This window comes from Rattus rattus, chromosome 10 (genome assembly GCF_011064425.1).
Source record: "Rattus rattus isolate New Zealand chromosome 10, Rrattus_CSIRO_v1, whole genome shotgun sequence".
NCBI lineage: Eukaryota > Metazoa > Chordata > Mammalia > Rodentia > Muridae > Rattus > Rattus rattus.
The window spans coordinates 71,155,601-71,181,141 of record NC_046163.1 but is presented as its reverse complement, the minus strand read 5'-3'; the positions used below and the strand labels follow the sequence as shown (position 1 = coordinate 71,181,141).

Sequence of the window (25,541 nt, the reverse complement as noted above, 5' to 3'; positions counted from 1 at the left end):
AATGAGAAGACTGAGGCTTAGCAAATTCACCGCCCCACCCACACACACATATCTGTTTGGTGGGTATTGACAATCTGGAAGTGAGTCATAGTCTGGCCCTAAAGCAAGGGTTCCCCTCTTCCAATGAAGACAGAATAGTCAGGTGCACTGGCTTGAGAGTGTGCATGTGTGTAATTCCAAGTCTCCTCTATACATTCATTTATGACAGAAAATGTGTAGGCTTTCTGAGTCCTTTTCTACATAAGTAAACAAGCAGCCTTATTAAATAAGCCAGACTACCCAAATCCACAGCAGGTGGGTGAAGATGAGGATTTGGGCACTGTATGGATGCCAGGCAAGGCCACCTCGAGGGGCACAAGGCCTATCCTGGAAACCGTTTCTTGGGGACTTTCTGTTATGCAGGTTTTTCATCTTGTTTCTGACAATTTGTAGGATTCCTGTTGAGAGCACCTCACATGCTTGCTAGTTTAGATGGCAGATTTTGGGACCAGACTGAGCCTGGCAGGGAGGTGATCCTGAGAACAGAGCCTCCCCTCTGAATCTCTGAGCCAGATTCTCTGAAGTGAACCAAAACCAAGCATTTTGAAGGCTCTTGGCTAACTGACTGACTTGATCAGCAGCAGAGAGTCAGATCCCCCCCCCCACTAGATACACAGTAGATGACAAAGAGGAAGGTCGGGGTGGAGTGATGGAGGAATTAGAGCAGGTTTCCCCCTAGGTCATGCCAGTCCAGAGCCACAAGATGGCTGCTGAGAGCTAGGGGTGGAACAGAAAGTGCGAGTCACAAACCAGGTCACTTCCTGAAGGGCTGCGGCTATCCTGCTAGGTCTCAAGAAGTGTCACTTAGCAAGAGATAGTAAAGATGACATCATCTTTCCTTTTTAGACTGGGAGATAAAGTGGGCCGGGCTGTCCACAGTTGCACGTGGCTGCGGCTCATTGTGGCCACTGTCATTTCTTCCTCGTGTTCCCTCACTTAGAGGCATCTAGTCGGGAGGAAGGGGTTCCAGAGAGACCCGTCCACTTTAGGGGATTAGCGCTCCAGGAAACCGGAAACGTGGATTGCACCAGTTCATGCCTGGGAGTCCTGACCCTAGGTTCTCAACACATAGGAATGGAGCCCCGCACTACTCCTACCCTGACCCAGGGAGATAGACTGTCAGTTTTCAGCCCATCTTTTGACTCCTCCCTCTTGGCATCTGGCAGATCCAAGCAGCTGTCTAAGGAAAGTAAGCCAAGCACAACAGGTGCTCCGGAGGCCACCATGATCGGCTCAAACTCCAAGTCCTTCCCTAGCTTGGCTCGGTGGGCCGAGAGCTATGAGGCCAAGTGTGAGCGGCGTCAGGAGGCCCGAGAAAGCCGCCGCCGCCGCCGCAATGAGACCACCTGCCGCCAGCCAGGGAAGGTGCTGCGGACCCAACACAAGGAACACCTTCAGCGAGCTCGGCAGCTACAGTTCCTCAGAAGGAGAAACCTGGAAGAAGAGAAGAAAGGTCAATCCAGGGAGCAAGGGCCCTCCAGCAAGACAGATGGAGGAACAGGCCAAGTGTCTATCCTCAAGAAGGCCGTGCCTGGTGCCAACAGGACCTCTTTGCCTGGACAGCAGGTGCGATATGACAAGTCACTGCTCCAGGCCCAGGGGTAGGGGGTCTGCAAGGTACAAGGGGTGAAAGTCACTAACAATCGATTTCTGTTAGCCCCTTCCTCAATATACAAACAGGTTTCCTTTAGCCATCGACCATTGCTCTTTTGGAGATTCTGTGGTGTCTTTATTTAACTTCTTTTGAGGGATGGGGGGAGGTCCTACACCTGCCTATCGGAAGAAAGGAAATAATTGTGCAATTTCAAGCCAAAACTAACTGGTATAAGTTTGGTTTTTGTTTTTTTATCTGAGATAGAGCCTTGCTATATAATCCAAGATGGCTTCAACTTCATTATCCTTCCTGAGAGCTGGGGTTACAGGTGTATCATAATCAGATTCTATGCAGCTTTCCTTTTGTTCTCTCAATGCTGAAGGCCTTATGCATGGTAGCTGAGCATTTGGCCCCTGGGCCACATCCCCAATTCTATAACCCAATATGCATCACATGGATGTACACTCATGCAAACACACTAACACACACAGACACATGCACACACATACACATATGCACACACAGACACATACATATACACACAGACACATGTACACACAGACACATGCACACACACATACACATGCACACACAGACACACGCACACATGTACACATATGCACACACAGACACATACATACACACACAGACACATGCACACATACACTCATACATATATACACATACACACACTCGCATGCACACACACGTGCATATACAGACACATGCACACACATACACATGCACACACAGACACAGACATGCACACATACACACATACATACATGCACACACATACGCGCACACACACTTACATTCACACACATGCACAACACACATACACACACACACACACACACACACACATACATACCCTCTTAACTCTCCAATAATGCTTCACACCCACTCTTCTCTTTCTCTTGTGACACTTCAGTCCTAACAACTTCACCCAACTGAAGCCTCATCTGATCAGCCTTCCCTGGCAACTCAGGCCACCTCTGCTCTCGTGGGTCTGCATGGTTAATATTGCATAAATGCACAGAAAGTCCATTAGCATGGTCTAGGAGGAGCAGTGTTCACAATAGCAGACTCTGTTATCCCACTATATTGTCAGCACACTGAGGAGAGGAATGGGTCCATGTAACACTGGCTACTGCCACACATACCAAGAATAGGTACTTCATATAGCAGGGGTGTGTGTGTGTGTGTGTGTGTGTGTGTGTGTGTGTGTGTGTGTGTGTGTAGGTATTCGTGTGGGTGCCCATGAATTTATATGTGAAATCGAAAGGTTCACTCCAGGTATCATTCCCTGTTTTTTGATACTGGGTGGATCTAGATGCCTGGCTCCACCTCTTTGGCAATGGAATCACAAGCACTCACCACCAGCCTGGCTTTTTAAACAAAACAAAACATACCATGGGTTCTGAGCTTCATGGTTACAAGGAAAGCACTTCACTGACTATACTGTCTCTGGCCCCTTCATGAGGCTGCCACACTGCTGCCCAGAACAACCAGCCAGGAACATAACTGCAAAAGAACCAGCTGCCTGCTTACAGGGTAACAAGGCCTCTGAACGGCCTGGGTGAGGGGGGCGGGCTATGAAGGATAGAACAGAAAACAGTGAAATAACTTCCTGCCTACGGTTATCAGGTCAGCCCATGATGGAATCCCATAAACACTTTTTGGGTTTTTAGTGCTGAATTATCAATATAGATGTTTTTATTTTGTAGAAGAAAAGATAAAAAGAGCAGACTAACCTATGCGCACCACCGTCCCATCCCCCAAACAAGTTCCCTACGCTGTCTTCTTTCAGTGGGAAAGCTCAAAGGTCCTGTGGCTCTAAGGAGAGGCAGGCAGCCCCTCTAGGACCTCTGAGGCCTAGAAAAGGCCAGATCTGACTACTGTCAAGTCTCTGACCACTTCTCCCTCTTAATCAGCACATAGCTGAGTGGCTGAGACCAGAGAGTGAAGCAAGACTGACCCCTTGTCTGACCAAGGAGAGACATTCTCTCTGTCTAGGACAAGAAAGAACCAGTGGATTTCTAGGTGGGAAATAACTGCTCAAACTGCCGTGACAGGTTACCACGGGCAGAACAGCTTGTGCCCAGAAAGGTATTTCTCACAATTTGTAAAGCCCAAGCCCAAACTCGAGGCTCCAGGGTGTCTGGAATCTGATGAGGACACCCCTCCTGTGTGCGGATGGTCATGCATTGTGTCCACTCATGGGGGAGAGAGCAGGCAGAGAGACAAGCTCCTGCATGGCTCTTCTGGTAGGGCATTAACCTCATTCATCAGGGCCCCACACTCAGACATAAGTATTTCCCAAAGGTTCCATTTCCCAACACTGTTAGAATCTCAACATGTGAGTTTCAGGAAAACCGCTCAGTGCACACAGATGCGATTACTATTTTTTTTTCCAATGCTGAGGATGGAGCCAAGGGTCTTGTACGTGCCTGGCAAGTCCCCTAACACTGAACTACATCCCCAGCCCCTGGTCCCTCTTTCTGCAGTTGTCTGGAAAACTTGAGGCCCTTCAGAATAGCATTCAGCATCCTTCATCCTTCATTTGCTTTCCAGGAAACAGGGATACGCTCCGAGGTTTTCCCAGCCTTGCATCATTCCCCCTCAGGCATCCAGAGAGATCTGGATGACCACCATGTTTCCCATGGAAGAGCCTTTCCACCACAGGACTCTGACATCATGAAGCCACACAGACACCACCAGGGTGAGAGCACAGCCAACCTGCAATGGCAGTCCAGCTCCCCCATCCCTCCCCTGGATGCTGAATCATCCTCTCATCTCTCAGGTACCCAGACAAAGGCAGAAGAGGCATGGCCAACAAGAAAGAACGATGCCAGTCAGCAAACCAAGTGAGTTCCATCTATGTTCCTGACCCCAAAGTTTCACGTCTCAGCTACTCCTCCAAGTGTTTACTTGGAACACCTCTCCTGGACACCGAGCCCACCCCGAATGAGGAGGGAAAAGTCCTTCCCACACCACTATACTTCAGCAGAGGTGCCAGGTGCAGCTGACATCCTGCCTGCTCACAGGTTTCATCCTTTGACCCACTGTCGTATTTTCCTTCTCTTCCCAGCTGTGGAGTTGCTGTCCTAGACAAGGTAAGAGAACCTTCATTTGGAGGGGTCCGGCTCAGACGGCACCTAAGCTCTACCAGTCTGGGATTCTGCGATAAACTCAGGCTGGGGTGGAGGGACACCTTCTTCCAGGATGACTAGATGGTCCTCAGCATAGATGTGGGGCCAGAAGGATCCAAGGCAAAAGAGATCTGCTATGTGTGAGCCCACCAGTGCTCTGGTTCTACGCCGAAGTCCTCCTGAATCACCTTTTTCCTCTCTCTCACTAGGACATCATTCAACTCTCTGAATACCTCAAAGTAAGTGTCATGGTGACCCCACACACACACACACACACACACACACACACACACACACACACACACACACACACACACACACACACATACACACACACACACACATACACACACACACACACACACACACACACACACACACACATACACACACACACACACACACACACACACACACACACACACACACACACATACACACACACACACACACACAAATGAGAGAGAGAGAGAGAACTCTCCACCTACTCTTCCTCCAGGTTAATCTTTCCTTTTGCATTCCTCCTCTAGGAAGCCTTACAAAGGGAGCTGATCCTAAAACAGAAAATGGTGATTCTCCAGGACCTCCTGCCTGCCCTGATCCGGGCCTCTGACAGCTCTTGGAAGGTAGGAGTAAAGTCTTCAGGCAAAAGTATTCCAGCTTGTATGCATTACCCACCTCATTTCTCTCAGCATACCATCTAACAAGGGAAGGTCTGTGTCATTGGGAAGAGGCCAAGGTGGGGATACTCAGATGTAGAGGTCAAGAGGGTCACAGTGAGTGCATACCTAAGGAAGACCCAGAACCAAAAGGAGACAGAGGCCTGCCCTTAAACCTGTGGGAAGAAAGAAACGCCAGTTGTTACTGAGTATTGCCAAAGTCAAGGGCTTTCACGCTGGATTCTGTGTTTGTTAGTTACTCTTGCTGTTGATACCCGACAAAAGCAACTTCCAAGAAAGGGACAGTTTTGGTTTATGGTTCTAGAGTGTGGTCCATCATGGTAGGGAGGGGAGTCATGGCAGCACGACTGTGAGGTGACTGACTGGTCAGGTTGCATCCATAGATAAGAAGCCAAGAGAGGAATGCTGGTGTTCAGCTGGCTGTCCTTCCTTTCTTTCCCCCATCGGGAAGCCCAGCCCATGGAATGGGACAGCCCCTTTGCAGGTGGGTCTAATCGCCTCTACAATCTAGAAGCTCCCGTGCAGATACACACCCAGGGGTTTGTCTTCAGTGTGATTCTAAACATCATCGAGCAAACAATCAAACTTAACCATCGCAGATCCATACCAAGATTTGCACAAGCCAGCCTGTGACAATACTCAGCCTGGAAATGGGGGCCAGAATAGAGAAGACTTAATAGGTGATCTCGTCTGATCTTCTGTTTGCTATGACAGGCCAAGGCCTTGCCCATAGTTGCATAACCACGTAGCTAAGTTCAGGTCTCTAATGACAGTCTGCTCACTCAGTAGACAGCCAAAGGCCATGTCCCTGCTAACAAGTACCGGGAATTTGTTCTTTGAGAAGAAACATGCTTTTGATGGTTTGTTTAAAGCAGGGTCCCACTGTATAACCCTGGATGGCCTCGAACTCACTCCGTAGACCAGGCTGGCCTTGAACTTACAGAGATGCACCTGCTTCTGCATTCCAAGTGCTAAGATTAAAGTCATGCTCTACCATATCTGGCTCAGGCTCTGCTTTTTAGAGACTTCATAGTTTTGAAAATGATACACATGCAAAATAATACAAAGACAAGGGAAATAAAAGAAATGCTTTCAGGGTGGAGCCAACTGCAGGGGGGAACGGGCAACTCCAGAGAAGGGAGCCAGAGGCACAGGGACAGTTGCCAGGCATTTGCCAGGCAAAGGAGGACACAAGGACAGAGTTACAAAGAGGAGATCGATACCCAAGAGCCAGAGCAAGGCTTGGTTATGTTATTTATTATGAGTACACCATAGCTGTCTTCAGACACACCAGAAGAGGGCATCTAATCCCATTACAGATGGTTGTGAGCCACCATGTGGTTGCTGGGAATTAAATTCCCTCTGGACCTCTGGAAGAGCAGTCAGTGCTCTTCACCACTGAGCCACCTCTCCAGGCCCTATATCAGGATTCCTTATACTAGTTTTTAACTAGAAATTCCAAAGAACTTTGGGTGTGTACCAAACACATGTATCAGAACTTACCTTGTTAAAATTTAAAACGGAAATTTAGAACTATTAATTTTGAAATAATGGTCAAGCATCATTCGCCAACACGTGTTTTTAATAGAGAACTTTGTTTTCAAAAGGACAAAAGCGAAGAAGCAGCATTTACAATATATATTTACAATATCTAGCTGAACAGAAGGCAGCTAAACTCTATTTGCTTCTAAATTCTTGTGATTCACTCTTTTAGTTAAAGTATCTGAAAGCATTCAGTGTCACGGAGACACGTGCTAGAAAGGGAGAAACCTTGCTGATCCCTTGAAAGAGCCTCCAGGAGCTCATGTGCTCAGCAGATGATAAGCAGGTTGGTGTCACCAAAGCCTAAGGCAGCAGGCATGATGAGGCAGAACGCCAGGCTTCCAGGCCCCCATGCACCTCACTGGTAGGAAGGTTTATGCTTAAAGAAGTGAAACAGGAAGTTACAAAACACTCCCAGAAGTTTGCAGTGACCCAGAAGACCACCACTCCCACTCTGCAAGGCAGTCACTGGCTCTGGAGTGAGGAGTCTCTCTGGTCAGGCTTCCACCTGCCAAGTCATTTCCACTGGAAGAGCAGGAGCCTGGGCCGGGCAGCTGGGCATGTTGAGGTGGTTTCCGGTACTGAGCTAAATTGAGCTCATCTCACGCACCCCTTCTGCAGATACTTAGTGACTTTCAATTCTACGCTGAGACTTCTGGAACAATAGGAAATAGAGCCCTTGCTTTGAAAGACTCACAGTCCAGCAAGGAGGAGTCACAGCAGACAATGCCAGTGAGACAAGGCTGCAAATGTGTGTGCAGTGAGATCCAGAAAAAAAAGAGAGTGGTTCTTCAGCCTGAGGTAGAGTAAGGAAGGTTCTGTGCAAAGAGACCATTTCAGCTGGGCCTTATAGGATGAGCCGGAGCTCGCCAGTTCAGAAGTAGCTTGATACGGAGGAGAAGCAGGAAAGCACTTAGGGAATTAGCATTTTTACAGGCCCTGGTATGCAGAGGACTGGGTATAGCCCAAAACAATGGACAGGAAGGGATCCTGTCTAAACAGCACCACACAAGGACCTCTCTCACTATTTCAGAATAGCAGACTTGAACCTTTTCTGTTCAGGTTTACCTCAGATTTAATGAAAAACCACACAAACACACATAAATACATATGTATGTGTGTGTGTGTGCATGTGTGTCACAGCAGACATTTTGTTTTGGAATGGCCCATGAGACTGCATGCCACCCCCAGGTTGAAACCCCTGCCTGTCTTTGGAGGAACTTGGTCACTACAGAACTGAACTGAAAGGAGTGATCTGGTCTGTGTTCAGAGCTTCTCTAATCAAAGGCTCAGCTGAGTGAAGGCTGGGGCCCTACAGAAGCCTAGAAAGCTCAGATCAACTGTGCTTAGTAGGAATGAGGCACTGTAAGAGCTATTAGTGTAGACCTCAGGAATCTGAGACAGGAGGGTTCCATACTCCAGGCCAGCCTGGGCTATGTGTTGAGGCCCTGTCTTCTCTTTTTAAGCCATTTCTATCATAAGTGTGGGGGAAGGTACTATTTTACCCCAGGCTCCATCTCAGTTCCTCTCTCCCATCTTCCCACCCTTTCCAAGTCACACACACTTCTCTTGTTTCTCCCACCCCAAGCTTCCAGCTTCCTGTGTTTAAGAAAAGTCATTGATAACTGTTCATTTGAGAACCCTTGCTTCTCCCAAAACAAAACACTTCCAATTGCACCACCCCTCCCGAGACAGCCTCAGGAAGCCATCAAACTGCGACCCCATTTGGTGATTTTCAGGAAAATAGTTGAATGAAGGAGGTCAGAACTGGGACTCAGATTTCAGTCCAGTGTCCATTTTGTCCTTTCCATTCAGATCCGAGTATGAATCTCCAGTTTCTCATGCAAGGATGTTCAGGGCGGGATCTTCAGGAGAACCCCAGAGTCAGTGCCCCTGAAGACAACCCTAGGAACTGCTGAGAACCTAGAGCTGGGTCTAATCACTAGAGCAAAAGTAGTTCTGCCTACAGAGGAAGCTGGAGTGGAGCACAGGGGCTTTAAGATCTGCAAAGCAGAATTGACAGTGGGGATAGGCGTCACACCCTATGCAAGCTGTTAGGAAAGAGATGATTCATGGGAAGGGGCTTCTGTGGTGAGGTGTGTTTCTGGAAACAGAGCTGAGATAGAGGACCAAACAGCAACAGGATCTGAAGCCTTTGGACCAACACCAGGTGTGTGTGGCTTCCTCATCGCCTTCCTCCACCAGCAGTGGCCTTTCCAGGGTGCCCCAGGTTCCTGGGGTAATGTCTGTAGCTCTAGAGTTTCTCAGATATTCTAACACTGGCGTCAGCAATGGGAGAGTCGGGGGCAGGAAACCGTGTGCTCCATTTGCAGCAAGTTGGCTGGGACTTTCCTGCTTGCCTTAGGGAGTCTGGGAAGGCAGGGCTGTGGACAAGAGATTTTGTTCATGCCCTAGACTTGGGTGGCAGCCCCTATTCCTACTTGAAAGGGGATACTGTAAATTGTCTTGTATTGCAACATAAATGGAAAAATAATCTGGGGGTTGGCTGAAATACATAAACACTTGGAAGAGGAAAATACTGAATGAACATGATACTACAGAATAGGAAGGCACCCAGAGGACATTTCAAGGACACCATCTGGGACTTGTGTTCCTTCCAAGCTATAAGGAGACAGTCTTTAAACTTGGTGGGTTTGGCTGGCTTCTGTACTGTAGAGTCTGGGCAAAGAAAAGTGCATGCACTTTGTGGGAAGACTAACGCAGAGCAGGGCGGGGTGGGGCCAGATTAGTGCAGGGCCGCCAGACTGACAGTGAACAGGCCCCTCTGGGGAATGCAGCTGTTCTACCACTTACCCCTGAGCCTGAACAGTGGAAGCCTTTGTCCTTCTCTTTCATTGGTTCCAAGCCCTGTGGTTATTGTAAATGCCAGATCCCTTTCTCTCTACTCTTTCCCACATGCAACTGAGAAAAACATTAATAGTAGGAGGTACTTTAAAAAATTGTTTTTGGCAAAGGTTTTTGCTTTTGCAAGGCCCAGCTGAGTAACACAGGAAGCAGAAAGGGTGGGGGCTCCCCCTGGTCCCTACAGTTAGAAGAATTAAACAAATAAGATCAAACCAGGAGCTGTGTGATACCACTTCCTGCCTTCCCCAGGCACCCTTACTCTCAGAGAGGGAGGGCCGCCTCATCCCAGACACTCTCTTCTGCCCTAGTCTTTTTAGCCATGAGTGCTAGAAGTGCTTAGTTTGACACCAGGAACCACAACATCCAGACCTGGAGAAATGTCCTCCCAAGAGTCCCATAGGACTTGGGTGGACAAGTCAATGAAGGAAAATGAAACCCACTACAGACTAACTGCCTATCGCCCTATCTCTAAGAAACATAGTTTCTTTACTGGCCCCCTTGCTACTCCAGACAGACACACCTGGGTAAAAGGATCAACAAAGCAGCTGAAATGCTACAAGAATAGAAACCAGAACTGTACCTCTGCTTAAGTTTCTTGACTTGGTCCTAGATTAAGGGATACCTTAAAGTGCCATGAGGCACCTCAGGACCTGGACTCAACAGGGTGGGACAGGGACAGACCATTAGATCGACTCAGCTTCTGAATACCTCTGTAACTTTCCCAGAAGCTCTCTTACCCCTCCCTGGCCCACACCTACTCTGCTTCATATCTGTAGGTTCGTGTCTCACTTTTCAAATCATTTCTCAGGAGCCCTGCCCAGCAGGGAAGGGCACACACACCAGTAGTCACTCCTCTACAGCCAAAGGTTCCAAAGCCTCAGATTCAACCAATGTTGGATCAAGAATAACTGAAAGGAAGAAAAAAATCCTGTTTTTCTTGTCTTTCTTGTCATTTGTCCCAAGTCCATACATTATCACTGACATTTACATGGTATTTCCAGTGTACTGTGAGTGAGTCAGAGACAATTTGAAGCATATAGGAAGATATTTACTCATGCTTAGATAAATGTACACATCTATATACAAGGGAGTTGAGCATTCTGAGGGACTCTAGGAACTAACCCTCAGTGGATATGAAGGGTGTGAAATACAGAGACTGCCATGACCGAGAGTCCCACTGTCCTGGGACCTGAAATCAAGATATCACCAGTACCAGTCTCCCTTCCTGCTGCATGGGTTGCCAACGCCCATCTTGTCTTCCATGATCTTCCCTCAGTTTACCCTGGTGTTCTGGTCTTGTTTTAGGAAAACACCAGTAGACTAGACTAGAATTCATTTGACTGCATTGAACTTCATTGAAGGTGTACCTCTTAGTCAGGGTTTTACTGCTGTGAACAGTCACCATGACCAAGGCAACTCTAATAAGGACAATATTTAATTTAGGGCTGACTTACAGGTTCAGAGGTTCAGTTCATTATCATCATGGTGGGAGGCATGACAGCATCCAGGCAGACATGGTGCAGGAGGCCCACAGTGACACACAAGGCTATTCCTCCTAATAGTGCCACTCCCTGGACCAAGCATATACAAGCCATCATAACCTCCGAATCTGCTCCCATTCTAGATAGAGTACTGAAGCTCACAGTAGCATACAAACCTGAAGGGTGAATGCAGTTCAACTCCAAACAAGGAGCTGGAAGAAATAGATTCTCCCCAGGAACAAAGACCTCTTTTAGCTGTGTGCCTGTGATTTACAGACAAAGGTCCAGGTCCAGGATGAGAGGAGGCCAGGAAAGCATGTGGTGGGGGCAGTTTAAGACCCTCCCTCTCTATGGCCTTCTTTGCTATCTTTGCCATTTGTTAGAGAAACTCAAGGTACAATGAGGATCTGGGGCTAATCTGGATCACCTGTGGCCGGCAGGGAGAAGACCCACTTCCACTCAGAGCACCTTAGCCATCTCTGCACATGGAGGGTTCAACTCTACAGCACCAAGCTTTGGCTGTGGGACAGGGCTGGAGAGATGTAGCTAGCCTCTTTGCATTGTTTGTTTGTTTGTTTGTTTGTTTGTTTGTTTGTTTTTGCCTTAGTTCACTAATCCTGTTTACTTTAGGGACAGCTTAATGAAGACAAACTGAAGGGCAAACTAAGATCCCTAGAAAACCAGCTCTACACCTGCCTGCAGGTAATTTCGATAAAATAAAAATGCTTGAATCTTAGCCCTGCCTTCTAGAAAGGCTACCAAAAGGAGATTAGCACACTAACTCTTGCCTCACTGTGCTTGTCTGTGTCACGTCCCTAATTGGCCATGTAACCACATCCAGTTGTCCATGCCTTTGTAACCTGGGAGGGAATTCCAACACTAAACAGAAGCCTCTGGTAAAGATTCACAGCACACAGTCAGTCTCCACAGACCCCAATCTGAGGACAGATGAAGAGGGTATAACAGGAAATCACAAACAAACAAACGGATTTTCATCTCAGGAGGAAGGTGGTTTATTTGTTTGTTAGCAGCAACCCTGAGGAAGCAAAAGGCTCAAGGATCTAAAGAAAGTGAAGCCTGGCTTTCCTGGGACGTTAGTGTTCAGCTTCAACAGCCTCTTGATTTGACCTACTCCTAGGTTACAATAAAAGAAAATCAGTCCCCCTGAGAGGTGGGGAGATATTGAGAAAGGAGGTGGAAGAGCAGGGGCCAGCAAGAGGGCTTAGTAGGTGCTTACCACCAAGCCTGACAACCTGAGTTCAATCCCTGGGGTCCACATGGTAGAAGGAAAGATCTGCAGCTCCCTCACAAGTTGTCCTCTGACCTGTACACACACTCTGTTTGTGACAGGTGCACACACATACACACACACACATACACACACACATACACACACATACACACACACACACACGTGTGTCTGTGTGTGTGTGTATGAGCATGTAAAAAATATTGAAGGAAACGTAAGTAGGGAGGGAATGGGTGTGCTTCTCTCATGTGGTGCCAGAGGGGTCAGTAGTTCCCTACACAGCTGAGAACAGTTTATATTGTCTATAGCAGCAGTTCTTAACCTGTGGGTCACGACTCCTCTGACAAACTTCTATCTCCAAAAATATGCACATTACAATTATAACTGTACCAAAATTACAGTTATGAAGTAACAATGAAAGTAATTTGATGGCTGGGCTCACCACAGCATGAGGCACTGTATTAAAGGGCTGTAGCATGAGGACGCTGAAAACCACTCACTCATCTATAGGTTTCCAGGTCTTCATGTTTGCTTGTTTTTGACAACGTGAGCTGCTTTGTTAGGTTCTTAGCTAAAACAAGTCAACCAAACTTGTAAGTGACCAGCATGCAAGCTAGAATGCAAATCTTTAATTTGTTGAGAAGGGTGTAGTTATTAGGCTGACCTTGAACTTGTGACCCACCAGCCTTCCCAGGGCTGGAGTCACAGATAGATGCAACTATGCCAATGTAGTCTATTAACTTTTCAATTGAAAATGAAGCTAACTTATGATCAGTACTATTAAATCTGGTAACTAGGACATTGCCATATTTGACTTCAACATGTCACTCTTGGGTTTGACTTTTAATGAAAATTCCAAAAAGCAGAGTACCCTTTCGGATACAAAAACAAAATTCTAGACAATCCTGAGGTGAGACTAAATGATTGCTAACGGCCCTCCCCTTCACCTTTGTTGTCTCGACTTATCCAGATGGGTCTAGAACTGACTGTGAAAGCTGCTGCCTGCCTTCCCCAAAATCGCAAGGCAAAAAGGGGAGGTAACAAAGGCCGTCAACATTTTACTGGATCTGCAAATTTATCTTATCTGATTGGGGGGAATTTTCCTTGGTCCTAAAACCAGGGGAAACATCTAATGTAAATGCTTAGAACACCAAGTCCTCAAATCCCTGAGGCCTTTTCCTTTTGAACAGCAGTGCATTCCCTGCTTGGAAACTGTTTCCAGTGGAGTGAGAGAGATTTATCCACAGAACAGAGCAATGGAGGGGAGGGGAAGTAATTATTGGGAATTCCAAAATTATGGGCTCCATTCTCCTAAATGCAAATATGCGCATACTTAGCAAGAAAAAAAAGAGCCACGAGAGATGGGGATAGAGGAGTTAGTGAGATTTAACAGAACTGGTGCGTTCTCTAGTCTGGAGTGCAGCAGAGGCTACATATGGAGAGGAAGGCTGTGGTAGAAGTGCCGAACCAATGGAAGGCACCTCTCAGACAGCCTCTCCTCTGCTCAGCTCCAGCCTAACGAAAAGGTCCATCACAAGACTGGTTTCTCTCCCCTGGGTACAAGACCTACACTATCCTCATACATGTATCCCTGCTGTAGGGTAGGGAGAAGTTCAACACGCGTAGATTTGTTGACTTGCTTCTGATTTACAGAAACACTCCCCCTGGGGGATGAAAAAGGTACTGCTGGAGATGGAGACCCAGAGGAGCAGTTACGAGCAGAAGGCTAAGGCATCGCTGCAGAAAGTGCTGGAGGAGAAAATGTGTGCCGAGCAGCAACTGCAGAGGGCGCAGGTGGAGATGCTGTGCAGTTCCTGGGGCTGGGACCCTGGGAGCAGTCCCCAGAGCGAGGGAGCCAACCACCACTTGCAGGGAGACTGCTCCTCAAATTCAGCCTGCATTTTAAACTTGAGTAGTTCAGTGTGTTCCCTTTCTCTGAGCTTCTGCTCCTTGGGAACCTTCTCTCCTCTGGTCTCTCTCAGCTGTCCCTGGCTTTGGCAGAGCAGAAGTGTCAGGAGTGGAAGAGTCAGTACGAGGCTCTTAAGGAGGACTGGAGGACTCTAGGGGACCAGCACAGGGAGCTGGAGAGCCAACTGCATGTGCTTCAGTCTAAACTACAGGTACCAGATCCCGGGAGCGGGAGAGGAAGTGGCAGAAGGGTCTGCTGAGAAAGGGGTCCTCTGGGTTGGGTCACAAAAAGGCTGGATACATATAACAAGCAGCTTTCAAGTCTCATCCACCCACTACTCAGCACCAGACTCACCGCTTTGCTCTGAATTATAAATGTGTACTTAGCGGGAATGCCTACACTGCCCATGCAAATGAACTAAGTACCCACTGGAAAGACGTTAACCAAATACAAATGCCTGGGCTGGAACATTCATGGGGTTGATCAGCCTACCAATTGCATGCTATTCAAGCACCATCCCAGCAGGACATCCAGCGCACAACTGCCCACTGTTTTTGGACACAACAGACATTACTGGTTTATTTACAGGTGTTAACACAGCCTGACAGTGTGTTTCTTAACAAATTACAGTAAATTCTTGGTATCAAAAATTCCTAAACTTTCAATCTGCCACCTCAGAAAATCTAATTAACCTCCATAAGCCTGTTTCCTCGTCAGCAAAATAAGGGTTTTTTGTTGCATGGATTAAATGTGACTACCCATACGACGCGTGTAGCATAGTCTCTGGTACATATAAGCACTTGATTCAGGTTAGCAATTACTTTACATGTGTTTCCTCTGGCCTGGGTGGAGGCCTAACATTCCAAGCTTCCTAAAACATAAGAATTAGTCCACTTGGGCCAGTCAATCTTCTGGGCTAATGAACCAGCCCTCAGGAAGGCAGATTCACCTTAAGCCATGCCAAAGAAGGAGGAATAATTATTCTTTTTAGCAAGATAATGTACTTTCCCTTCCCAGAAAGCCTGCCCCTGGAGTAGTCATTCACAGAGCCACAGCCGTGCTCCTTGGTCAAGCCTGCCTATTCTTCCCAATTTCTCAGAACAAGTGTTACTTTTTTTTGTATCTTCTTTCTTCCTAACACTTGTGGAAGCCTAGGTATGCTTCCAGAACCCTCTGGGCTTTCTCGCTCCTCATCTCTGAAGTTACTCTCTCTACCCCCTTTGCCATGTGGCTGCTTGCCAAACTGCCAAACCTCCATTGCTAACTCAAAAGGCATGGCTTTCTTCCCTTTCCTCCACCTCTGTCTTCCAGGCAGCTGCTGCGATTCACAGGATTCCCAGTCTGCTTCTGTCAGCACTGTTATTGTTCGGGAGGCTTTGTTTTGTTTTGTTTCTAGTCTTCTTCAGAATCTGTTCTTAATATTTTTAATGTTAACAATCTTTCTTACTCTAGAGATTCTAACCGCATTTCTCCCTTCTTCTCGTTCCCTCCAAACCCTCCCTCTCTCCCTCCCAGTTCTCCTTCACCTTCAGAGCCTCTTTTTTTTTACCAATTATTCCCGTATGCATATGTGTGCATGCATATACATTCCTGAATAGAACCTGTTGGGTCCATATGTTACTTATATGAATGTCTTCAGGGCTGACCACTTGACCCTGGACAACCAGTTGGTGTGTTCTTCCCTGGGGAAGACCACCTCTCCTGCTTCCAGCTTTCCTATAGAGCTCTGCGTAGGGTTGAGGCCATGTGAGGTTTTCCCCATTTGTTTGGCATGCCCACTGGTGCCCTCCTTTTCGATTCACACTTGGGTAGCCATGTTGGTGAGACTTTATGGGTGTTGCTTCTGACATTACTAGGAGACACAATCTTGCAACAAACTCCCTATTCCTCTGGCTCTTTTAATTTTTCTGCCCCCTTTCTGCCCCTGTTCCCTGAGACTCAAGTATGAAGTTTTTTAATAGCTGTATTCATTGAGACCTGGCTCCTCAAGTATGCATTTTGACTGGCTGTGGCTTTCTATGGTGGTCTCCCATCTGTTGCAAAGAGAAGTTTCCTTGATGTGTTCTTAAATTATTTTATTAACAAATCTAAGAACTCAGAGAGGAGTCACATATGGCACCCCAGGTGAGGCTCCCCAAAATGTTCAGTTAAAGCATAGGTGTCACACTAAATGTGAAACTTTGAAGATCTACCCCAATCTTTGTAATTTACCCCAAACAGCAATCAGGGAAAAATATTCTTGATGAAAGAGGGTGTGAGATGTTTATAGGCACAGATCTTACTGGCTACACACGACATCCACCTTAACCCTTACTCTCTTCTTCCCTTCATGCCTAAGACAAAGTGTTTGAGGTTTTGAAACCTTAAATCTTTGTGAAAATAGCCTTAACTCTTCCCTCCCTCAACAACTGATCATGTCAAGCTAAAAAGAAAGTAAAACACCTAGAAAAGTTCTGGCTTGATGTGGAGATCTGTCAAGGCATCAGGACATACATACCCCTGTAAATATCAAGTCAGAGGCACTGCTGTAAACATGCAGGATACAACAGGACAAAGGGAAGGGGAAGCCTCCATTTCCTGACACCTCATCTCTTAAGTTCTACTGTGTCCTGTCCCACGGCACCCGCTCTGTCTCTGCTCTGTCTCCAGCCACACTGACCTGCTCCTCTGTGGCTCCTGCCCCTCCTCTTTGCAGGGAGCAGACAGCAGAGACTCCCAGATGAGCCAGGCCCTGCGACTTTTAGAAAATGAACACCAGGAGCTGCAGACCAAACTCGAGAGCCTGCAGGGAGACCGAGAGCAGCAGAGCTCTGAAACCCAGGACCTACAAGGTACCCCTCTTCTTTAAGGTCACAGGGTCATGAGAACCACAACTGAACAGGCTCAGAGGAAGGAAGCTGTGGGGAGAGGCTTTGGTCCTCATTTCTGCTTGGCCCAATGATTCCATTTTTCCTTGAGGGAGACGCAGGGAAATGTCAGTCAACCAAAATGAACATTAGTTGTGCTTCATCTGAGGGCTGTGCATGCTCTCTCCTCCAGCTTGTCCCTGTGGGCCAGACCACAGCTGCTCCCACACTAGTCACATGCAAAGGCCTTATTCCTAATTTGAACGGGAAAGGTCAGTACAAACACAGGCAGGATGAAGGCCTCCTAGCCGTGCCTTTGTGGGCTGAAAGACCCACCAGTGTGTGTACTAACAACACTGCGATGGTTCCTGTGTGAATGCTGGCCCCTCCCTTCAGAGCTGAGAGACACCTGACACTCCCAGGTCGCCGAGGACAGGGCTTACCTCTCATTTCCACCCTGTGGTGCTCTCCTATTTCTGTTGGTATCCTTTCCCTTTCAGATCAACTAAAGAAGTCCGAGGAGGAGAGACAAGCCCTGGTGAGCAGAGTTCAACAGCTACAGAGTAAGTCTCCTTTTCACTCCTGACCAGAGAAGGCACTCGAAGGAGGGCCTCCAGGCTCTAGTGTGTCCTGTTTTCCAGCATTCTGGAGCCCACTTCCTGCTAGGGGTTGGGGGGTGGGGGGGTTATCTGCACAGCTCTCCACAAGTTATATAGTTGTTTCTTTCCCAAGTTATAGATTGGCATCTGTTTTTGTGTTTCCTTTCTATTTGTGTGTGTGCGTTGGTGTATTTGTGTGTGTGTGTGTGTGCATGTGTATTAGTGTGTTTGTGTGTGTTGATGTGTTTGTGTGTGTATGTGTGTGTGCATGTGTATTGGTGTGTTTGTATGTGGTAGGTGTCTGTATGTGTGTTGGTGTGTTTGTGTGTGTGTGTTGGTGTGTGGTAGGTGTCTGTGTGTGTTTGTGTGTGTTGATGTGTTTGTATGTGTGTGTGCATGTGTGTTGGTATGTTTGTATGTGGTAGGTATCTGTGTGTGTGTGTTGGTGTGTGTGTGTGTGTGTGTGTGTGTGTGTGATGTGTTGGTGTGTGTGGTAGGTGTGTGTTTGTATGTGTTGATGTATTGTATGTGTGTATGCATGTGTGTTGGTATGTTTGTATGTGGTAGGTGTCTGTGTGTTGGTGTGTCTGTGTGTGTGTTGGTGTGTGTGTGTGTGTGTGTGTGTGTGTGTGTGTGTGTTCAAGCGTGTGTGCCCACCCATGCAATATGCAGAGTCAAGGGAGCTGGAGGTGTTGTGTATCTTCCCTGTTACTGTTGCCTTAATCTTGTAAGAAAGGGTGTGTCACTGTTTTCCAGCTAGGCTAGATACCCATCAAGTCCCAGCCATCTTCCCTTCTCTGTCCCCAGAACCAATAGCTTTAGGGTAACAGAACAGGCAGCCACACCCAGCTTTTTACAGGACGATAACTTTCCTAACGTCAGGTCCCAATGCATGCACAGCAAGAACTCTTACTCATTGTCCCAGGCCCCAGAACTGCCCACTTTCAAGACGTATTATGCTTTCTGAGATAGTTCTTTTCTTATACACTCTGTGGAACACACATGAACAGGTCACTTAGATCTTTCTCACTACAGTGGTTCAGAAAGTAAGCATTCATTGATCCCCTACAGAAGAGTCAGGCACCCTGGACATATACACTGAAGTATACCAATGAGCAAAAGTAATAGTTTCATAGGAAACTCCATCTAAGCAAGTCTAAAAAGCAAAAGTAATAGTTTCTTAAGAAACTTCCATTCTAAGCAAGTCCAAGTTCCATGGGGAAAAAAAGAAAATCAGTGTATGGGAAGTCACAATAACTACTACAGAGGGAAAAAAATAGAAGCAGGTTAAAGGTAAAATTAGTCACTCATTTGTAGACTGTCACCTGGGAACGTGTTCCTTCTTCTAAGGTAAATTAAGCAGAGGTTCAGAGCCATGGCAGAAGCTGACATCGGGATGGCTTATTTATAAGGAAGTGCTGTTCCACAGTTCTGGAGGCTATAGACCACAGTCAGGCTGCCCAGAGGGTTAGCGCCTTCTGCTGTAAAGGGCGCTCCAAGCCTCCCCCAAGTATCTTTACTTCACTGTCCCTGGAGCGAGCGTGTGTGGGTGTAAATATTCCCTTTCTAAGAACATCTGGACGAGAGCTCATCCTAATGTTCTTAGCTGTAATCAACTACCTTTTGAAAGACTCCATCTCAAGGAAGTTCACACTAAAGGGGTTAAAACTTCAATACAAAAATTTTGAGGAACACCCACCCTTCAGTCCCTAACACATGGTAACTAATCTTTTACAACGGAGGCCACAAGCCAATGTCTGAAATGAGTCTTTATGGTAAGTCTGCCAGCACAGACCAACAAGTGCCTTTTGCCTCCCAACAGGTCTGCTTCAGAATCAATCCTTACAACTTCGAGAACAGGAGAAGCTCTTAAAGAAAGGTCAGCAAATTTCCTCCCACTAAAGTTGCTCTTTCTTTGCCTAAGGCTGGGGAAAGGACTACATGACTTCTTGGGTTCCCGCCCACTTCTGAGTCTGTGAAGTCAGGGAGGTAGGGGACTGTTCTGTGAAATGACCACTGGCCTGGACACTTCAGCCAGCCTTGGGGAAGGGTTTCCACTTTCTCTGAAAATGTGTGTCTACGTTGAACACTTCAATAAATTGATTTTGAACTCAGGATTTCATGTCAGTTTTTACAGTTGACTTTACAAATAACATCCAACTTCTCAACCCAACCATACAGCATGCAAGAGTCCTCCCACTCTAGCCCTAATCATTCCAGGGCCCAAGCTTGGCAAGGATTCATCAGCTACAGAGAAGCTTCAGGGGCTCCTCAGCTATCCACAGCACAGAGTCTGTTGTTTTATTCTCACCACATAGGTAATACAGGAGAATGTAGAAATGAGTGTGTCCTCACAGCATGGATAAGAACATAAAGAGCTCTGATAATATAAAGTAACAACTGAACTAAAGCAATAGCCCAGAACTTGACTTGAGTCCAGTGCTGTTTTCAGCAAAACTAGGACTACAAGGTGGCAGGAACCCAGCTTTAAAGTATCAAGAGGCAGGTCTAGAATGACTTCCATCTTCAAGACTTTGAAATGAGGGTGCAAAGGATACAGGGGGGGGGGAGGTCATTGAGCAAACCTACCTGAGAAACTAGATAGTATATGACTAATGAAAACCATTTCAATCTGTAAACATTCACAAAAAGTATCAGATTCAAAGAAAATGGAGACAAATATAAAGAGAAATAAGGTGCTACCCTTGCCTCAAAGACTCCAAACTCCAGCTGTGTCTAAGCTACAGGATACACCAGAATTCTCTCGTTAGTTCTGTTTTATTTTCCATACTCACTATATAGCTCTGCCTGTACAGTAACTCATAGAGATCCACCTGCCTCTGCCTTCCAATTGCTGGGATGGACAGCACGCATGTGCCACTGTGCCAGCATACCAGTGTTATTTAATGCAGAATGTTCTACTCCATTCAGTGAAGCCATAGACAAACACACCATCTCCCTACTCTGCAAATGCTTAGGGCTCTCATGAAGGGTCAGGATCAGCCCTCACAGAAAAAGGCCTTACTGTTACTGAGAATCTGGATGCTTTTTTAGATCAGGGTTTGCCTGTGTGGAATCCAAAGCTCTCCCTTGATGAAGTGAAGCCTGAGGGTACAGGAAAGGAGAAAGTCGAGGAGCTCAGAGACCAACTACAAAAGGAGACATATCAGCTCCAGGCCAAGGAAAAGGAGGTGAGATGGTGACCTCAGATTTTGAGGGCTCATCTAAACTGACAGTGCTCATTCAGAATGTGAGGGCTCATTCAGACAGTGCTCATCCAGATTGTGAGGGTTCATCTAGATTGGGATGGGATGGGGGTGGGGCAGAAAAACCTTGTAGAAGGCAACTAGAAAGCAGGAACTTCCAAGCTTAAATTGTTACTGGATGACCACAAGTGTTCATTTTCTTGTATAAATGTCTTTGCTCTTGGATTGACTTGCAATATTTCTCCTTCCTAATTTGTAACAACTCCTATTAAAAGATATATTGGTAGCCAATTAGGAAGTGAAGCAGAGCACAAAAACATTTGGTAAACACATTCACTTCTTATATTCTGTCATATACTAAGTATCAGCATGCTTTATTTTACATTGTATCTTTTAAATAACACTTTACTAGGAACATTCTTCCAAACTCACACACCCTTGAAAGAATGCAGAAGCAACTAGATTCCAAGAAAGAGAGGCTGGTCCTCCTATTATTTCTAGGTCTTTTGTGCTGAAGAACTTTTTTTTTTTTTAGTTTGCCCACATACAAAGCACTTTCAAAAAGCCACATGAAAGCATTTACATGTATTGGGGCCAACAAGCTGGCTCAGTAAGTAAAGGTAACTGCTGCCAAGCCTGATGCCTTGAGTTCAATCCCTGGGACCTACCATATAGATGGTAGCAGGCGAGAAGTGGCTCAAAGAGTAGTCTTCTGACTTCCACACATGCACAGGATATTAGCATACACGCACACCTGCGCACACACCACCAACAACAACGAATAATGTAAAAGAAATTGAAAGCATTTCTATATGTAAAATGTAATATGCATCATGGCCAATCTTATAACTCAACATACTCCTGATAAGCTATATGGCAGGAAGAAGACTAAAATCTCTGAGAAAATTGGAGAAGAATGGTTCACTCAAAACAAGTGAAGGAGTGTGATACTCAGGGCAGTCTCTTCCAGAGTTCTGTCAGAAAGAGAATTGGTGACACCTTGCTATGCTCTCCCCAGTGAGTTGCATTCAGAATTAGACATCCTTAATGAGAAGTACCTTTCCTGTCTGTGAAAGCTACATCACTGTCATGAAGCGCTGAGCCACAGCCAGGAGCCAGCTCCCAGAGTAAGAGGGGCCATCCTCCTCTACAGCCCTACATGACAGTGGGGTAGTTCTTTTTTAAACCCAGTGTTACAGATAAAATATATTAGCCTACACCAACATCTGGTTGTCCTGTCCCATTCCATTTGATTTACACTATGCCAATAATACAGCAAACATGGAAGAAACACTGCCTATTATCCAACCCATTTCTGCATCTCTTGAGTCTGGAAGACAGTAGATTGAGCACCCCTACTCTGGAAACCTGACATGTTCTAGATCCAGAACACACTATGCATACAGAAGCGTGATGCTCAAAAGCTTCAAATGATTCCCGGGCATTTGAAATTCAGGGTGTCTTTTTATTATGTCTGCTCAACTGGTAAATACTACAAAGAAGGAAAGAAAGAAGGAAAGAAAGAAGGAAGGAAGGAAGGAAGGAAGGAAGGAAGGAAGAAGGAAGAAGAAGAAGAGAAGGGAAGGGAAGGAAGGGAAGGGAAGGGAAGGGAAGGGAAGGGAAGGGAAGGGAAGGGAAGGGAAGGGAAAAAAGAGAAAAAGACAAAATTTAAATGACTTCTAATCTCAAGCATTTCAGAAAAAGGATACTCAGCCTGTATTGGTTCAAGCATGAAAGCGTATTCTTTTGATTTATTGTGAACACAATGACAAGGGCAGAGGAGGACCACAAAACTATTTGAGGCACACAAAGAGAGTGCTATTCTGTTGAGTTATTTTCCACCTTTCCATTATTCATAGCAGCATTTAAATATCTGTCCCCAGTCAGATGTGAATCTCTAGGCCACTAGTAAACGGGTTTTATCTCAATGGAAGTGACATGGCTACTCTCTCTTGTCTCCACCTCCTTCCATACAGCGGCAGTGTAGCCAATGGCTCCCAGCGCTGGTGGTGGTGATTGCTACAGCACTGGCCGTGTTCCTGGCAAACAAAGGCAACCTGGTCATCTGAAGAACTCCTGGCATCTATCTGAAGTAAAATTCAGAAGCAAACAACTCCATGAAAAAACTTGAGGTTTGGTACTTTATAGCTTAGGTTTTTCCCTCCAAATGAATCTGGACCCCTAGCTTTATTTTTCCCACCATGCTGTAAATAAACTTTGTCTCACAAGACTGCTCTTTAGAGCTGTGTATTCCTGAGAAGTAAACCACAAGTGTGGCCCTTAAACAGCATGGTCTCATACCCTGATTCAGTCAGTTCCATAATCATGTAGACTACCTAGTCATTCTCCTTCCCTCTAGGGCACTATCCACGGAGGGAGGCCACCACCAAGGGTGTACTGCTTAAGTCTCCACAACACTCCTTTCCCACTCTTCTATCTCTTACGAAATGAAGAACAAACAGGCACCTCTGCTAAGGACCTAGGAACTCCTAATGATGGGGTCATACTGCTGACACCAACAACAACCCCCATTCGCACATGTGGTCAGCTGACTGCACAGCATTCTCCCCAGGACACTTAGAATGATCCTGGCTGGCATCTTCCACCCAGAGATAACCATGCAGATACCTTCTCAACTGGCAGAATTAACTCAGAGGGCCACGGCAGGAAGTGTGACCACCTCGGAGGAAATGCTGAGGTCAGCAAAGGCATTCTGAGCCCTAAATCGGGTTCTGAGTTCCTTCTCCCAGGCACTTAGAAAATTCCTCAGCGATGGGAACAAACTCTCTGGAACACTAAAGGAGTACAGCAGGACTGGAGGTTGGCCAGGCAGCCATGAAATCTGGGCAGTAAACACCCGCAGGGGAGTCATGGTTAAGCAGTTGCCTTCTCCATGGTTCAGGTCAAATGTGTAAGAGACGGGATAGCCCAGGAGTATTCCAAATAAAGTGCAGAGATTCCAGTCTGAGGAATGGAGCTTGCTGTAGGAGACTCCAGGAGACACGCCCTTCTGCAGTTCTTGAAAACGTGTGATGATGTCAGTTATGAGAGATTTCAAGCCTGGGAGCTGGTCCAATGACCGGACAGAAGGATGAGGCTGGGAGCAGGAAACATCCACGAAAGCTACAGTACCAAGCAGTGTCTGTTCCAAATGCTGACAGGTATACTCAGGACTGACGATGAGATTATTCTCTCCAATCTCAAGAATGTGAAGTCCTGGCTTCAGGAAGCCCAGCCCCTGTAGTTCCTCCAGATAGCTCTGGAGCGCCAATACTCCTGCGGAGTTGCAGTCATAGAGTACAGCTGGCTTCAGCCCACGGACCACAGCCAGCACCTCTCCTGCTAGGTGAAGGCAGGTAGCTCGAGGTGGGCATTTTCTCTTCCCCATGCCCAGAGTCCGCTGAGCAGCTGCCACCAGCAGCTGAGGGCTTGGTGTTGACATGAGATCTGGAAGTTACATGGCATATGGCCTCCTTAGCTTGCCATAGTTCCCTTCCCTGAGTCCCAGTTCAGCTTCCAACAATTGAGAAAGATCCTAGAAACAATATGGTAAGGGGGAAATCGTTAATACTGTCAAGATGGGGTCCCCAATGCTGCACAACAGTTCTCTGGCAGACTTAAGTCTCTGAAATCGTGCTTCTAGCCACATTTATATTGTCTCCGGTTTCGCTTCTAACTTTTACCTGGTTAATTTATGCCCTGGGATTCAAACCTTACAGCAACTGGAAGGCTTTGGCAAAAGTTAGCACTTCTCCCAAAACTATCCTATTGAAACAGGGCTCTGGGCTCTAAACGTAAGCTCTCCACTGCCAACTCCCCATATCTCTACTAAATTCTCACTGCAGCCTGATCAAACCAGCATTAGCTACAAGCGGTGTAACCACCGCCACACCCTGAGACACACCGGTAAGTGAAAGCGGCTGTAACTGGAGCCATTTTAGCACTTGCAGGGAAGAAACGCTCCCACAGCCACACGTACCCATGCGTTCGAGTTTTTTAGACTAGTTACTAAAGGAAGCACTCTGCCTCAAGACGCTAGGCTTGCACTTCCGCCGCAGGTTCGGGGGCGCAGGAAGTCCTTCCCGCTGCCCGCCAGCGGCCAAGAAACCAGTACTCTCCCACGCACCATTCACAGTAAGTACAGTGAAAAACCCAGGACGTGAGAAGCCCAGGAAAAAACAGTCTGACGCGCATTCACACTGACTTACTCCGCCCTTTCATGACGTCATTAGGAGCTCGACCTCAAGCCGGAACCTTTGGCAAAGCGGCGGACTGAGTGGGAGGTAAAGCCATCTTGGATCCGCCCCTTCCGGTAGAGCAGCTGCGGGCCGGCCTTGCGAGGCGGAAGAGGAGAGAAGCATCCGGGACCTCCTGCT

At 46.9% G+C, this 25,541-nt stretch overlaps 2 protein-coding genes across 2 annotated transcripts; one reads left to right on the top strand and one right to left on the bottom strand.

Moving 5' to 3' along the window:
* The first annotated feature begins 923 nt into the window (after window positions 1–923).
* Window positions 924–23,395, top strand: Traf3ip3 (TRAF3 interacting protein 3). Its single transcript, XM_032915391.1, is given in 16 exon segments — window positions 924–1,455; window positions 1,457–1,559; window positions 1,562–1,605; window positions 4,211–4,358; window positions 4,440–4,503; window positions 4,728–4,752; window positions 4,998–5,027; window positions 5,319–5,414; window positions 11,987–12,058; window positions 14,259–14,399; window positions 14,588–14,725; window positions 17,210–17,345; window positions 17,861–17,923; window positions 19,782–19,838; window positions 21,014–21,150; window positions 23,142–23,395. Coding segments are annotated over 16 exon segments (1,689 nt in total). The 5' UTR covers window positions 924–1,113; the 3' UTR covers window positions 23,235–23,395.
* Window positions 22,883–25,339, bottom strand: C10H1orf74 (chromosome 10 C1orf74 homolog). The gene is made up of 2 exons (XM_032915390.1): window positions 25,145–25,339; window positions 22,883–24,700 (listed from the first exon to the last, which is right to left on the bottom strand). The coding sequence occupies exon 2, from the start codon at window positions 24,605–24,607 to the stop codon at window positions 23,816–23,818; it is 792 nt and encodes a 263-aa protein (XP_032771281.1). The 5' UTR covers window positions 24,608–24,700; window positions 25,145–25,339; the 3' UTR covers window positions 22,883–23,815.
* Between the last annotated feature and the right edge of the window lie 202 nt (window positions 25,340–25,541).